The following is a 15,914-nucleotide window of genomic DNA, read 5'->3' as shown; positions in this document are numbered from 1 at the left end:
AGCAGGAAGGTCGTTCAGCATTCGCATTGGACGGAAGCCCTCTATAATTGGTCTTGATCCAGAACAAGGTGCTAATTAACTCCTAGAACCTCACTGATGTTATCTAATGAAAGATGAGTTGTCCTTCCTACTCCTCAGTTTGAGTCCAGACCCAAGGACAAGCAACCTTGGCGATACAAATGTTTTTTCCTGCAGAATGTGCGCAGTAAAATGACATGCAGGCTGTGTGATTAGTGTTAAATAATAGAATGTGTCAGGCACATAGTGGGGTCCTAGGTCAAAGTGTTTTTAACAGGCAAACAGCAGGATTATCACATGGCAACTAAATCCTTAGGGTGTTGTTTCTATTTAGAAGACTTGACTTACTGACTTCAAGAAAAGCAATGAGGCTAAGTGGTGCTACACTGTACAGATGAACCATAATCAGAATGGTCAGGAAATCTTAAATAGCCAATATGATTATAGTATTGTAGAGTTACTACTAAAGTAACTTCAGAGGTAATTTTATTCATAGAGTAATCCTACACATTGGTGCCAGGAGGTTCTTTGCTATTGGAATGGTCCTCTTTTAACATACGGCTGCTACATGGTATTTGCCCAGAAAGGCAACTATTTGTGTTACAGTATTTCATGTTTATAATCTCACCGAATGCACTTTGGACACTGTCATTGCCCAGCAAAAGGAGCATGCAGGAGAGCTCGTGACAGATCTCTGCAAACCTAATTTGTCCAATTTAAGGAAGGCTGGGTGACCTTCTTCAAATGGGGTCAAGAAATACCATGTCCATTTGCAGCTGTGTGAGATTTTGCAGCACTTTTCATGAGAGCTGGCAGAATTATTCCCAAAAACGGAGTCACATTCCAGTTCTGCTCTTGGCATTCTTCTTGCCAGACTTTCCAAATGAAAATATTTTTCACTTTTCCTCACAAAAATGATAGTTATTCTCCCTCTCATTGGTTTCCATAAAGCCAGAATAATAACATTCAGTAGTACTGGTTTTGCTATGCTTCTGAATTCATTAGCATGTACAAAATGTTTTGTGATAAAAAGTGAGATTTCTTTTGTAACATCTTTTAGTCGAGAGAGATGTTAGAAGCTGTCAGGCACAAAATACCCTTCTTCAGGTCTGGGAAAGAAGTAGAAAGAGCCAAAGCTAAAATTATGGCCACACAGATGTGGATGGGCCATTATTAGTTACATAATTTCTCCTGAACTGTAGTTACTTCAAAAAGCTAAGCATGTTTGCCATAGAATTTCTAAGAAGTTAAAGAAGTCCCATAGGGAAGACCACTTTCTCTTATTAAAAGCTATACACTTTTAGGGTATTATGGCACTCTATAATACTCTAACAGTAGAGTATTATACAGAAATTTCTGTGTGAGCCTATTGCTTTACTTCCTATTATATTCCTCAGGAACTTCCTTTGAGTGGAAATCATCAGTACTGGGAAAGGGTTCAGCATTTCAGAGCCCTACTAACTAGTTCCTTCAATGTTCAGTAGGTACCTTAAATCCAGTCTTATATACTCAACACTGCATCACCACCATGGCTGCACCATCGTGGAGATGTCTCATCCCAGAAGATGACTATGTCAACCCCCATGGACAATATGATGGTGGTTTTGGCCAACAGAATGGGGGAGCAAGCCAGGAGGAACGGGGACTCAGCTTTCTGCTGAAACAAGAAGACCGGGAGATACAAGACGCTTACCTGCAGCTTTTTAACAAACTGGACATTGCAGTGAAGGAGATGAAGCAATATGTTTTTCAGATAAATAAGTGAGTAAGGAAACCTGTGTATGTGTGTTTCAGAGAGCACTCCCTAAAGAAGGGAGGCATCCTCCTGAAAAATTGGAGCATGAAACATCTGAAAATATAGTGCGTTTTCAGCACACATTGTGAAACACTCTATATAGACATATATATGCTCCCTACACTGCCTCTCAGGGTGGAAAAGGCCAGACCTGCTCATGTGCTGAACCATCCCTTAAACGCTTGTCAGCTCCACCTGTGTAATGAGAGAGTATAGCCATTCTTTGCACCCACTGAATAGAAGTCAGTGGCCGCGTCTACACGTGCGGTGGACTGCGCCGTTATTACTGTTGTTGGTACTGTGCCATAGTGTCTTGTGTAGATGCACCCAGTGAGAGCCAAAGTTCGCCTATCTTGGTTCAGATTCCTATTATATATTAAGTTCCAGCAACGAGGTTGGAGCTATATAAAGAAAATCCCTTTCCCTGAGATTTTGGCTGGGCCAGTTGGGATTAAAAGGCACTTTAGGATAGGTAAGGCACAGTGATGAAAGCATAGGTAGAAAGAGGAAGAAATAGTGAGGCTGGCATTAGCTCAGTGTAAAGATGGTGGGATATGGTAAGCAGTGAAATCAATGACATAGGCTAAGGCTTATGTGTCAGCTGTGTGAATTTAGCTCCCGACTATGTGTGATGCTATGCACTGTGATGAAACCAACCCTGCTTGGGTAGCAGGAGATGTTTTCTGATTCTCAGATGAACAACAGCAGGGGCTCAGTCTTTGCCTTCCATCCCTATTTGTCTGGGTTTTAACCGCTGGAGTCAGGCTAGTATGGCAAGTGAAAGAAGTCTCTATAAATATGATCACAGCTTGGCAGACAGGGCATTTGCAAAAATCTGCAAGAGTCAAGCCAGTATCAGCAGAACAAAATCTCCTCAACAAGTTAGTAAATAGGGACTAAAAACCACCCTCTTTCGGCCAGTGACAGGCAGATTTATGATATATACCCTGTAGCTTTTGGAGTGCCAGTTAGTGTCTAATGAAAACACCATGTGTTAGTTAGGGAACGGATGCAGACAAGGGGATATTTCATTTAGTCTTGGTGGCAGGCAGACTATTTCTATGGGAGAATTTATTTCAGCAAATAATTTCACTTTTACATGTGCCCAGCATCTCTATATTTTGCAGCAGACTAGAAGGATTCCTATTCCATTTATGAGCTACAGACTCATGTTGCTAATTTTTCATCAAATCACTGCATTAGAGAAGGGTCTTATCTGAAGTAATAGAAAACTTTCAAAATTAAAGCTTAATAAGGAAAGTAGCTCTAACTAGATACTGTAGATTGGTAAACGTGGGTAATTTGGGGGGTTTTTTTCAGTGAGTTATGGACAACTCTGTGCTTTTTTTACCCTGCCTCAATAAGGACATGGTCATTTTTAGCTAAGCGAAACATTGCATCAAAGGATTTGTATCAATACAAAATGTACCTATTGTGAAATCACATGACTCAGAACCCAAAAAGATGTTCATGAACTCCTGTAAATCAAACTTGCTGACTTCACATAGCTTCAGTTTACATACAGCTCAAATCATAGAAATGTTGCTTTTGATTTTAGATGTGGTTAGGTTGAGATCACAGTAATGGATGCATGATTCAGTCGTTTACCCCAACACTGAGTGATGCATTTTACCTTTCAGGCTTTTGTCCTCCATAACAGAACCTACAGAAACTAGTGGATGTGAACCTCCATCCACTGATGAGACATCGCCACCTTCTCTGGGGGCAGAAGAGAGTGACACTGACAAAGCTGAGCATGGTGGCATTAAGAAGGTTTGTTTCAAAGTTTCTGAGGAGGATCAAGAAGACTCCGGACACGACACAATGAGTTTCAGAGACTCCTACAGGTAGGTTTGAAAATATATAAGTTTCCCTACTCGCTCAGTATTTTTAAGATATTAATTTAAGTATTGGGGCTCACTCTTTGAGGCTGGTTCAGTAATAGAAAAATCAGGTATTGATCCATAGATGAATGCTGTTGAAATCAAATGCTGAGCATTAGAAAGTATACATTTATTTAGCTTGTCCTCTAAAAGCCCTGTACAAACATTGGGCTGCATTCTAAAAGTTTGACTCTTTATACAGGCAAAACTCCTGTGAAGTCATTTTGAGCTTATTAAATGTATCCAGTAATTAATGGCTCTAGTCCTGTATACTCAAGATCTCAATCTGTTCTCAGAGAAGCCTATGACAGACTCTTTTGGATGTAAGTGACTATAGAAATGAACCCAAATTGCTGCTCATATGGTTTGCATTTAAGTGTATCCACTACAGGATTCACAACTTCAACAATTTGACATGGTTCACATGTCACAGGCTATCACAGGATCCATTTACAGCAAGGTCCAAAGATCAGATAGTCATGTAAGGTCACAAAGAAGAGCTCTCTGTTCTCCAGTGCAGCAGACAGAGCATGGGCTGGAGGAATTCACCCCAGGTTTCAGGCAAACCAGCCTGTTTCTTAGATCCACTAGCAGTTTTTGTATCTGAATCAGAGTTATCACCTCAAATGCATTGTCCACAGAAAATAAGATTAGACTTTGGTAGTAATTACACCAGTGGTTCTCTCTTGTATGACTGAAATAGGCAGGCATCAGTCTGAGGTTTCCAGGGTAGAGTGTTTTAATGTGGTGCCTATTCTCAGAAGAGCTCACCAGGAGGATTGCAATGAAGCTGTGCTGGGCTTTGTGGTTTTAGGTCCCATCCAATACATCAGAAAAGAAGAAAAGGAAAGGCATGTACTGGATTGTAGGTCTTGATGTAAATATGCATATGATGCTCTGCTGAAAGGATAACCACTCTCTGGGTGGTTACGCACCATGGGCTGATCAACTGCCATGCGACTCTCCATGGCAAACACTGAGGTAGAGATTTACCCTTGGTGTCTTTGTTCACATTGGTAGAATTACACCAAGGATGATTCTGGCAGTGGGAGTTTGTTTTCCTGGAAACATTATAAGACCATACCCTTGTAAGTGTGGTGTGTTAAATGATACCATAACATATGATCCTCCACTAACATATATGATCTTCCAACAAGGCTTTGCTAGATTTCCAGTGCTAACCAGCTGGGGTTTGCATGTGCACTTCAAGCTGTAGTGTAGCAGGTGACCTATTATCATGGGCTCCAGCAGACCCTGCAGAGGTCCTTAATGGAAGCAGGTCTTCAAGTGGTGCGTTTCTCATGATTTTGGGGAGATACAGTGGCTCTAATATTACTTCTTGTATGGGGTCCTGCGTAGCCTCTGGCCACTCTTGGAAGTTTTAGTTGAAATTTTCAGGAGAGGCTAAAAGAAGGTGAATTTTCTTTGTGCTATCACTCTGGACTAGCTTCTGGTCTCAGGCACACAGCCCGGTATAATTGCTAGTGCTGCTGCCCACCTCTTGAGGAACACAGCAGTGCCCACCACAAACGGGATTTTCAGTGCAAACTGAAGAAGTTAGGCACCAAACCCCCATGTGTCCTTTGAAAATCCTTGCCCAGCTGTAAACCCAGCTCCAGATTAGAGCTGGCTTTTCTGGGCTTGGATTTTATGATGTATAAAAACATTATTTCCAAGCTAGTCCTTTATTTTGTAGTAAAAATAAAGCTCTTTATTAAGCAGACATCCAGCTGTAAATCTCATGACATTTATTACCGTGGAGATAAAGCAGAGCAACAATTCCTTCCCCATAACAACCCCGCAAAACTAAGACTTTTAGAAAATTAAATTCTCTTTGTGCATCAATAAGTCTAGTGTGACTCTTTCTCCTCCTATGCCATGTAACTGTGAACCACAGAAGCTCAGCAGTTTGCAGACAGCTTGATCTTATAATAGCTGCTATTGTATGAGGATTTTTCCATTCAAGTCTGTGAACAATTTTCCCAGAAGCCTAGAATATTGAGAAACAGAAATGGACATCCAGCCTTTTATTTTAATGGGTCTTTGAAACCACAAACCCAAATATTTATTCAGGTGTCTCAAAATTGTGTTTTTGAGACATGACTGACTTGCTGCTTCTCCTGGAATATTTGCTGCCGAAATCTCACACTCCACAAAACGTTGTTGATGGGAGAGGACATATTAAAAGCAGGCCCGAGAAGAGATGAAACAAGTTGCCCCTTTCATTTTCTAATGGAGAAGAATGTGCATTTGTGGGCTTGGTCCTCCACAAAGGAACAAAGACAATTTCTCTAGAGAGAGTTACAATGATTAGAGTAATTAAGCACACATCACAGAAGCTTCCACATTACAGGTCTGATTCCCTACCGCCTTGCAGCTGGCACTGCTGTTTCTGCACTCTGTCTGGACTGTGTAAACCCAAGTTGCAAAGCAGTGAAGAATCAGAACCCATGTTTGAATGTTTTGGGTTGGAATAAGCCCTCGGGAGCAGAGGCTGACCATGGATGGCCCCAAATGAGAGCTAGGTCCTGTTTGGTTGCTCCTGATTCTGGAACAAAGATCTAAATTCTGATATTGCAAGTCTTCTAATGAAGCCAGTCATTTTTCCAGATTTCTTCGGCTATACCTGAGCATTGACTCTAGACTGCAAAAGACCTGACTCTATTTGATAACACACCTTTTTTTTGATGAGCATCTGGAATTCTTCACTAGCCCACATAGGCGACTGGTAGGGGGTGCACGTGCCTCCCCTGAAGGGGCCGGTGTCCTCCTTGACGGCTGACACTCATGCTGTCGGTAGAGCTGGTGCCCCCTCCCCCCCGGGCTGCCGCCGTTGGCGGGTTCTGCGGGTGCCCCCCCAGATTCAGGAGGCACCAGTCACTCATGCTAGCCCGTGTGATCTCTTCATACTTTGTGCTGTGGTACATTTTCAGCATGTAGATGGCTTGTAAATAAGCTCACTGCATCATCAGCAATGGAAAATGTTGCATAAATCTGATACCATCCTTGACTGCTGAAAATTTATTAAACAAATACTGCAAAACTTTAAAAAAACTGGCAAATGTTCACATTTATGTGAAAACCTCAGGCTATGTTGGCTGTGTTCATGTATTCATGATAAAAATAGACCATAACAATTTGATTTTAAGTGCCATTTTCTTTTTCCTTTCTTATTTGAAAACACTGATGTCATCAACTCTAAAGTCTGATTCAGAAGCATTCATATTCATATTCCTTCTGCAACTGTTTTCCTTTATTTTTAACATGCAGAGAAAAATGCTTTCTCTTAGGTCACACCCAGGTCTAGGTGCCAGGTAGGGTGACTTTGGTATGTTTAGCTTTGTCACTAATAGGCATTTGTCCACCCCAAAATGAAAACTTGTCTAGGTGCCTTGGCACTATATTAATGCAATACAAAGAATTTTCTTCTTCGTTTAATAGAAAGTCCATTATTGAACTCTGTTTTGTTTAAAAGGATTCTGTAATTGAGCCTAATCTGTTCTGGGGAATGTAGTGAGATGAAAGGCAAAGTCTCTGTTGGGCTGTCATTTGCTCCAAAATTTTAAACAGAAATGTAAGATGAAAAAGATTATTGTGTCCTATCTTTACAAGACAGAAGCAGACAATTAAAGTACACGTAACTGATCTAATAGTTAAGGGGGAAATCAAACATATTTTGATAGTTTCTGATCCACAAAATGGATACTGAGGAGCTATAAGAATGAGAACATTACAGATAAGAAAATACCTTGTTTGCATTAGTTATATTCCTCTCTCACTGACAGTTGTTAGCCACAGATCTGACATAGTGTTTTTCCTGTAAGGGTTTGTAGAGATTCGTGTTGCAGTAGTGATGCTCTATGTATTGCTATCACCCTTTAGATTTTAATGGAGAACTTCTAGAGGTGTAGTGTGCTGCTCAACACTTTGCTGATGCCTTTAGTGGGATAGGGTGACTATTTGCATTCTTAGACTAGCAAAATAACAGAAGCCTTCTGGTTAGGTTTGCAGTATTTTTATTCAGCTTAGAGACACAGTGAGGAGACAGGGAAGGTGTAGATATGGGTGGGCAGGAAAGTAGCCTGACAGCATAAAGCTCCACAATGCCCACTTTTCCACTTATATAATGTACCTACACTCTTCTTATCCATCCTTAACAGCTGTGCCTCTGTAGCATTAGCTTACACTAGGGAAGGATGACTGAGATCTGGGTCGTTTCCATCAGGATCAGGGAGATTTCATCATTATATAGTAGCGTCTCCTTTACCACATTCCTGGAGCATCTGTAGTGGACCCCCTGTGCCCTGAGTGTAACGAGAAACCCAGCGGGCAAATCAGTCTTCCTTCTTTGTAACGTACTTGCTCACAAATCAAAGCTTCACCAAGATCCTTGGGACTGAATTATTTATTCAGCCCTTACTTGAGTATTAATATTAACATCCCTATTAAATGACTAAAGGATTTTTTCTTAGGGTATGTGGAGTAGATTTTGGAAAAAAACCTGAGTAAATGCCCAGGGTAAGGCCAGTTTATGAGGCAATTTCCTTCTCTTTCCAGTGAGTGTAACAGTAATCGGGACTCGGTGCTGTCCTACACCAGCGTACGGAGCAACAGCTCTTACCTCGGCAGCGATGAGATGGGATCAGGTGAGTGTGTGCGCCGGAGGAATATATAAGAGGTGCTCCAATATCAGAGAACACATAAGGCCGTGCATCGGTGTGGCTCTGCTGGTTGTGCTTTCTTGGATGCGCTGCTGGAAAAATGGTTTTGTCAAAGCACCAAACTAAATCCCACGATAATGAAAGAGCGAGAGGTCTGTCATTTTCTCAGTGTACCACTGAAATCATGGGGTGTGGCGGAGAAAATAAGCTAGAGGCTCTTTGCAAACAGGTTACTTGCACGTCCTGAAGGTCACAATTATTATGGTCTATGGACCGGAGCTGTTTCGCTGCTCTGTTACTGGAACAGAACGACCACAGTGACGACTACTATTCTTTACAGTTAAACTCGTGTCACAAGGGATTTCCCCCCTTTTTTGGTCTGGCTGTAACCACATCACAAAAATGCGAGAAGTCTGAAGCTGTTACATGATTTATGGAAACCATCTGTCTTTCTTTTAATTAGGTGATGAGCTTCCCAATGACATGAGGATTCCTTCAGACAAACAGGACAAGCTGCATGGTTGCCTCGAACATCTTTTTAACCAGGTACATGTGCTAACTATTAGCTATCTGAGACTGAGACACCAAATTTTGGAGGAAACCAATCTGTCAAGGATGTGGAATAAGATATGGAGAACTGTGTATGGGAGAGTTTGAGAAAGCAGTTTTATCTCAACCAACATTCAGGTCACCTTGTGATTGAGACAGGGATGTCCTGCAGTTTCAGAGTCATCACAAAAGGTTTGGGAAAATCACAAAAAAGCAATATTTTTTCTAATAAGAATGATTAAAATGGATCTCATGTATGGAACTTTGGAAAAGAATGTAATCAAGGCATGTCTTTATGAAATTTATAAATTGAATTATATTGTTTAACCCCTTTGGTTTTTTTTATCCCCCTTAGTCTCTAGTCCAGCACTAGATCATTACTCTTCTGCGCATGTTGCCTAACCCATATGTACTATCAGGCAGCTGGGAAGAGTTGGATAGTTTAATGTTATTTGCTATGGGTAAGATTCCATTAAGATTAGCAGATATGGACAATAGTGTGGAAGCATCCAGCTCAGTTATTCCAAGTTAGTTTAAAAAATACAGCAAATGTTACTGCTTCGGCACTTTTCCATGAATGACCTGTGCAAAAACTCTTCTGTAAGTGGCACTGACCAACCAAAAATTCCTACTGCAGGTTGATGCTATCAATGCACTCCTCAAAGGACCAGTGATAACAAAGGCCTTTGAAGAAACCAAGCACTTTCCAATGGATCACAGTTTGCAAGGTAAACAAAACAGGGTTGGCTATATTGAATATTGTAATTTCCCAGGACACAGAGAAATCTTATCTTTCTGGGACAGAAGTTCAGACGTCAGCATGTGCAACTGCAAGCAGCAAATCAGCACACACAAGTTACTTGCACAGTTACCAAAACTTTATATGTAGTTATAATGATGGGACTAATTTAGTCCATATTTTAGTGAGTTAGATGTCACAATAATGGGACACAAACATGGGTGACCATTGGTGTGATTTACTGTTCATTGATCATTTTCACATTGGGCAGAGTGCAGCACTTCCCTACAACATGCTTCTGAATGGCCCAGAGATTTTGTTAAGTACCCCAACTCCTCTGTATGATGCAGTACAGAGGTATACATCTTAGAAGACATGAAACAGGGATGGGTCAGGCTCACAGGAAAGGGGCATTCTGCCAGGCTGATATAGTATCAGTTACTGGAGCCTACAAGTGGTACCAACAAGGCCTGCATGAGCCTGCTTAAGGAATTACTCTGCTTCTTTCAAGGGATGGGTAGTTGCCAGCATAAACTCATCCTCAAATGACACAGATGCTCATTTAGACACCCGAGTAACTGGATTTCATGGTGAGCAAGCAAACAATACTGTGTTTCTTGTTCTAAAAGAGGAAGATGGGACTTTGGTCTTAAGGGTTTAGGGCCCTGGATGCAGTTTCTTCCCTTCTGAGATAGAACTTTATTATGTCCTGAACTTTTGCTGTCCTTCCTTCCCCTCTTGAAACTTGAAAAGTTTTATGATCTTTTCTGCACTTCAGGTGCTGTGGTGTCGTTTGGTTTTGCTTTTCCTCCCCAAAAACATCAGCCGTATTAGAAGCAGCAGATGTCACTTTTTCAGAGACAACAGATGTTTTTTGGGAAGGCTTGGGAAGTGTTTGGAAAAGCTGTGTTCATGTTACACTTAACAAATGTAGAAACCTGTTTGGCCTTGCACACACTCTTTGAATGCAGTGAGGAAAAGGCGGCCACCCTGCATAATTTTTCTTATAGTATTAAGTTTGTTTGTTTAAATTTAAAACACTCATCTCTTACAAAGACAATCACAGTACAGACAGTGCTAATACACTGCTACACAGTAGTATTAGGCTACTGTGCAGTAGTGTCACCCAAAAGACGTTTTCCAGCACTACTGTGCAGTAACTTTGGTCACTGTGCATTTATTTAGTACTTGCTAATATAAGTACTAAACAAATGCACAGAAACGACTGTGCAGTAGCGTCCCATGTAGTCTACACCGCCACGGTGCACTGCCAATGTATGTATGCAGGTAGACGTGCCATATATGTATGTGTGCATGAACGACATGTCCCCGGAGGCTGGGGGGGCGGTGGCAGTGGCGAGCGGGGAACTCCTGCAGACGGCCATGGCCGGGGGAGGTGGCTAGGGGGGTGGCAATTGCCAACCAGTGGTCAGCAACCACCTGCAGACACCGTCAATGGTGAGCGTGGGGAGGGTGGTGAGCAGTGACTGCCTGCAGATGCCATCAGCAGCTCTTCTCTCAGGGGGTGCACTACCAATCTGAGGGGGTGCACGTGCACCTGCATGCACCCCCTACACATCGCCAATGTATGTGTGTGGGCATATGTTTTATCACTGAGTTCAGGCAGTTCTGATAAATTGAATAACTGCATCACGAGCAATAGAACTCATCCTCTTCAGTTAAAAGTTAGGCTTCTATCTGGCAAAGTAGCTCATAACTTAACTTCCATGAAGCTGCAAGGGAGTGTGACAGTCAGCATTACAGTGTTGGTCTACTTCCATCCAAAAGAGGACATAAGGGACACAGATGTATCTGGCTACCCAAAAAAAACAGAGATTACAAAAAGGAATGCACTGCAACTTTGGTTCTCAAGATACAATTGTAACATACTGCAGAAGGAACTTAGCACACACTTCCCATGTATTGTGCATATGAACTGTGTGCATACCTCTTGGAGCATGGTACTTAGCATATAATCAGCTGGGACTGCTTGTTATATGGCTATAGGAATTAGTCATTTACCTCCCTCGCTGGTGGGGGTTATATATTATATTTGTATTCAGTTGATTGAACCTGTATGCAGGTAACATAGCTAATGTGCAACTCTGAGCTTTGTAGCATTTTCCACTGCTGGACCTAGACTCTGTTTTGTTACAGAATTTAAACAGAAGGAAGAAACAACAATGAAGTGTCGGAATAATATCCAAGTCAGCATCCAAGAAGATCCCTGGAACCTTCCACAGTGCATCAAGAACCTTGTCGAAACTATACAAAAACACGTGGAAGGTCTGTGAAATGGGAGAATGGGCGGGGAGAGAAACTGGACCCTCAGTTTCGGGGTTAAAAGGGTAAACCTCCTTTTGTCACATAAGTCTAATGAGGTTATTTGAAAAATCACCTCTTGGTTACTGGGACTTGAGGGGGGAGTGAGGAGAGCAGGTGGTTGGTAGGTTCTGTAGTCTTCTCAGTGATGAGATGTTGCAGCACCACTACTTTGGATTGCATGATCAGAAGGAACTTGTTCTGCCTCTTGTACTCTGCTTTGTTAGTCTGTCTGGACAGAATGCTGTCAGGCCGACCAGCTTGCCTCGGTCTTCTTTAAAAACATTTAAAGCAAATGAAAATGAGGGAGAGGCAGAACCTGAAATGAATGGAGTGAAGGTGGTGGATTTAATTAGCTGTTGTAATATCTGAACCATTGCGACCATTGCTTCAGACTAAAACACTGGTAGAATTGAAATAGGCTGATTGAGTCTGAACAGATCTAACTCTCAAATTAAAGGCCCTGGTCAGAGGCCATTTTCATAAGTATTCCTCCACATGCACAAATTTTTCCCCAGGAATTCCTGGTAGCTGATGTAGCATTTAACCTATTACAGGGCTTGATTTATGCTTCACTTCCTGTTGTATCAAACATCTGTGTGACTGCAGATTATGGTCTGTGCTAAACAGGAATGGGTTGCTGTTAGTTGGGTGCAAATCATATTCTTTTTATTTGGGCTTTTCTTGTCTTTACTTTTCTAGATGGAAAGAATCAACTGCTTCTGGCCTTGCTAAAATGCACAGGTAAGGGCCTTTGATTTAGTGCATTGTGCAAAATGTTGTCAGCATTACTGATGTCCTGAGCTGGCAGGTCTGTACCCACACATGCATTTAAGTTTTTCCATCACCCAGCTATTGTTATCTTTGCATATTGAGTGTAGCTGGCTTGCTGATGACATTGTGTCGTCTCCTGAACTCATTCTGGGCAGCCCTTTATATCTCAATAACGTCATAGCTTAGTTTTGGTTTGACTTGGCATAGGTCACTCTGGTGTCACCTGCTCAGTTGTTAATGTCACTTGAGCACTGTTTCTTTTATCCTTTCGTCATCTTCCTCTTTCGTAAGCCTCAGTCCAGGTGACCTCTGCTGCTTCTGAATGTGGTGGGGAGAGGCAGCAAAAATGAGAAGCTATTGCAGTTTACTTTCAAATTTACCATGCTTTCTCAACAGCCTGAGCAGACCTTGAGTAAAGGGTTTGCTCTGCTTTTTAGGGTGCACTTTGCTTTTTAACCAACTCACGTAAATCTCTACAGCGCAAACAACAGCCACATGGGCTTATCATTGAAGCCAATGAGCAAAGGGGAACAGTGTTATTTCAGGGAAACAGGTTAAGACCCTAAATTTGAAGCTAGAATCTAAGTACATTACAGGCCCAGTCTCTGTGTTAGCCAAAAAAAAGCAAGCGGTTGACATATTTTCAGGTGATTGACTTCCCATTTTACTTGTGCAGTTACTTGGTTTCTACATTTAAGCATACGTTTGGTTTATCTGGGTCTATAGAAGATGTATTAAGTAACAAATAACAAGCTGAAACATTTGCTGGATTATTTTTAAAGGAGGTTTTAGGCTGATAGTTTGGGCCTTGATTCTCAGCTCCATAGACTGAAGCAGACGTGGCTTTACACTTCTTTCCCATGTCCCAGAGTCATGATTTAGTTTATGTTAATTTAAACTAGCCCATGGTGTTAGGTAGGGCACCCACAAAGTCTGCTTTTGTGAACCCCGCTTCCTTAGGTCTCTGACTACACCCCTCTTGGACAGCATTTTCAAGCCCCCTATGAGGAGGAGCAGGTGGCAATACCGGCTATACTGGCCTTACTTCACTGAAGGGTTCTCTTGCCTTTAGAATAACTTTAAACTTTCTTTGCTTCACCATCAATAGTGCAAGGAGGATTTGCCTTGGTCTACAGATACAGCCCTGAGTCTTCTCTGTCTTAGTTCCTTTCCTGCTTCATTATAAAAATCATCTGTATCTTCAAAGCCTCTGTGTGAAATACTTGGCTGCTTTCTCCAAAAAACACTCCTGGGGGAACAAGAGAAGCCCTAGTGAATACTAGAGAAACCAGGGAGTGCCTGAAAATAGCTCTTCATTTATTCATGTGCCACTCTTTGCTACAATCCCCTTAAGCATGACAGGATTTATTTAGCCGGTGGATGACTCACGGGCAGGCTGAGTGGAAGCAGAGAGTTAACACTGTTGAGATTCGCCCAGGGAAATGTGAACCACGTGATGCCATTTAATGCCCTGAGCAAAGAAGAAGGTTTAAAGGCAGATGGGTTAGAGCAGTGGAATCACTAAAGGCCAAGGATGGAAATAGAGATGCCACTTCCTCTTCTTCTTGAGCACTGTTTTGAGAAAAATCATTAAGGAGGGGCAAGGGAGTGCAGGGGCTGTGGGTGTTGATAAGGATTTAGGGGAGAGGGAAGTCCTTAAAGCACACATGCACCCTGTGCCCCTTAGACAACAGAAGGCAGTTCTCCATCAAATCAGTGCCAGGTTACAGCACAATCCAAATGTCAGACAGGGAGGTGGGCTCTTCAGCGGTGCATGAAAGGCAAAACCGGCTTGACTTCGTTGTGCCTCTTCCCCTTCTCTCCTTGGCAGACACGGCGCTGCAGTTGCGACGAGATGCCATTTTCTGCCAGTCCCTCGTGGCTGCAATTTGCACTTTCTCTGAGCAGCTGCTGGCTGCTCTCAACTACAGATACAACAACAATGGGGAGTATGAGGAGAGCAGCAGGGATGCCAGCAAGAAGTGGCTGGAGCAGATAGCAGCCACTGGGGTTTTGCTCAACTACCAGTCCCTGCTGTCCCCCACAGTGGTAAGTGCCTGGGTTTCCTAGCTCTGCCCCTTTTGTCTTTGTCAGAGCCAACTACACTTCCCTCCCACTCACCACCTGGCCAGAGCCCCTTATTTTATCTACATTAGGAACCATCCTCAACACTTGCAAAGTGCCTGCTTTCATCTTGCTCCTAGTGTCCCATCCATCAGGCACTGGCCCCACACCAACACTAGACTGCTGGCCTGGCCAGGGGAGCACATTTTACTGCTGAAATTTAATGTGCAGAAAAGTCATAGAGAGGTACTTGAGTGTTGGTTTTAGTATCTGGAGTAATGCTGCTCTATGTATGGCAGACTGCACTACTAATGTGTGAGGGTTGCCCTCTGCTGGTTGCTGGTCAGAAGATGCATTTCAAGCAGCAGCCAAAAGTGGTTCTCACCGTTCCAGCAGCTAAGGGCAAAGTATAGATATGAGCTTTTCTGCATTTGCTGAGAGCAGTCACAAAACTGGGTTCGGTTCAGGGAGTGGCATGAAAAGCTTTTTCACCTGCCCTGACCATGCGTTTCAAGCCTGACCTGGAAGCACCACACTGAAGGAGCAGGTCTTATAAAATCCACTTGCCTACTACGAGTAGGAAACTCTCAGGCAAAGGCCATCAACTGATACCACCAACCAAGCTAGACTCATAATTATAAATTGAAAAGCAATGTAAAACTGGGGGTAGAAATTGGGTCTAACAAGTGGGAGCTGTGGAGTAAGCCTGCTTCCAAAGTCAGGTGTAGGATATAGTTCAGTCTCCAGGACCTGTTCAGTTCTTAGCTCTTTTCTGAGGCTGCAGGAGCAAGACTGATATTTCTGGGGCTTCTAGGAGATGAACCCCTATCCACTGAGATTGGGGCGGAAGCAACCAAAGCAGACTTCATGCTGTTGTCAGGTGAAAACGGCCTTCTGTCACTTCCACCTAACCTGGCTTCACAATTCATCCTCCATCCCTTGACCCATCCCATCTTCATGCCTCTCATGTCTGTATTTCTCTGCTTCATAGATTGAAATAAATAAGCCCTTTCTTCTCTCTGCAGAAAGAGGAGCACACAATGCTGGAAGACATCCAGGTGACCCTGTCAGAGCTGGACAAGGTTGCCTTTTATTTCAAGCAGCTGGAT

At 42.6% G+C, this 15,914-nt stretch overlaps 1 protein-coding gene across 1 annotated transcript in view; it reads left to right on the top strand.

Moving 5' to 3' along the window:
• The window catches only part of PREX1 (phosphatidylinositol-3,4,5-trisphosphate dependent Rac exchange factor 1), a 228,263-nt gene that overhangs the window by 200,776 nt on the left and 11,573 nt on the right, over window positions 1-15,914 (top strand). Inside the window, 10 exon segments of the mRNA XM_025192001.1 lie at window positions 1-68; window positions 1,503-1,779; window positions 3,454-3,660; window positions 8,254-8,342; window positions 8,821-8,903; window positions 9,544-9,634; window positions 11,803-11,931; window positions 12,670-12,711; window positions 14,573-14,790; window positions 15,831-15,904. The exon segment at window positions 1-68 is cut by the window's left edge and continues 11 nt beyond it. Coding sequence (XP_025047786.1) covers window positions 1-68; window positions 1,503-1,779; window positions 3,454-3,660; window positions 8,254-8,342; window positions 8,821-8,903; window positions 9,544-9,634; window positions 11,803-11,931; window positions 12,670-12,711; window positions 14,573-14,790; window positions 15,831-15,904 — 1,278 coding nt within the window.

Source organism: Alligator sinensis, unplaced genomic scaffold, assembly GCF_000455745.1.
Source record: "Alligator sinensis unplaced genomic scaffold, ASM45574v1 scaffold76_1, whole genome shotgun sequence".
Classification (NCBI taxonomy): domain Eukaryota; kingdom Metazoa; phylum Chordata; order Crocodylia; family Alligatoridae; genus Alligator; species Alligator sinensis.
This window is presented reverse-complemented; position numbering and strand designations above follow the sequence as displayed.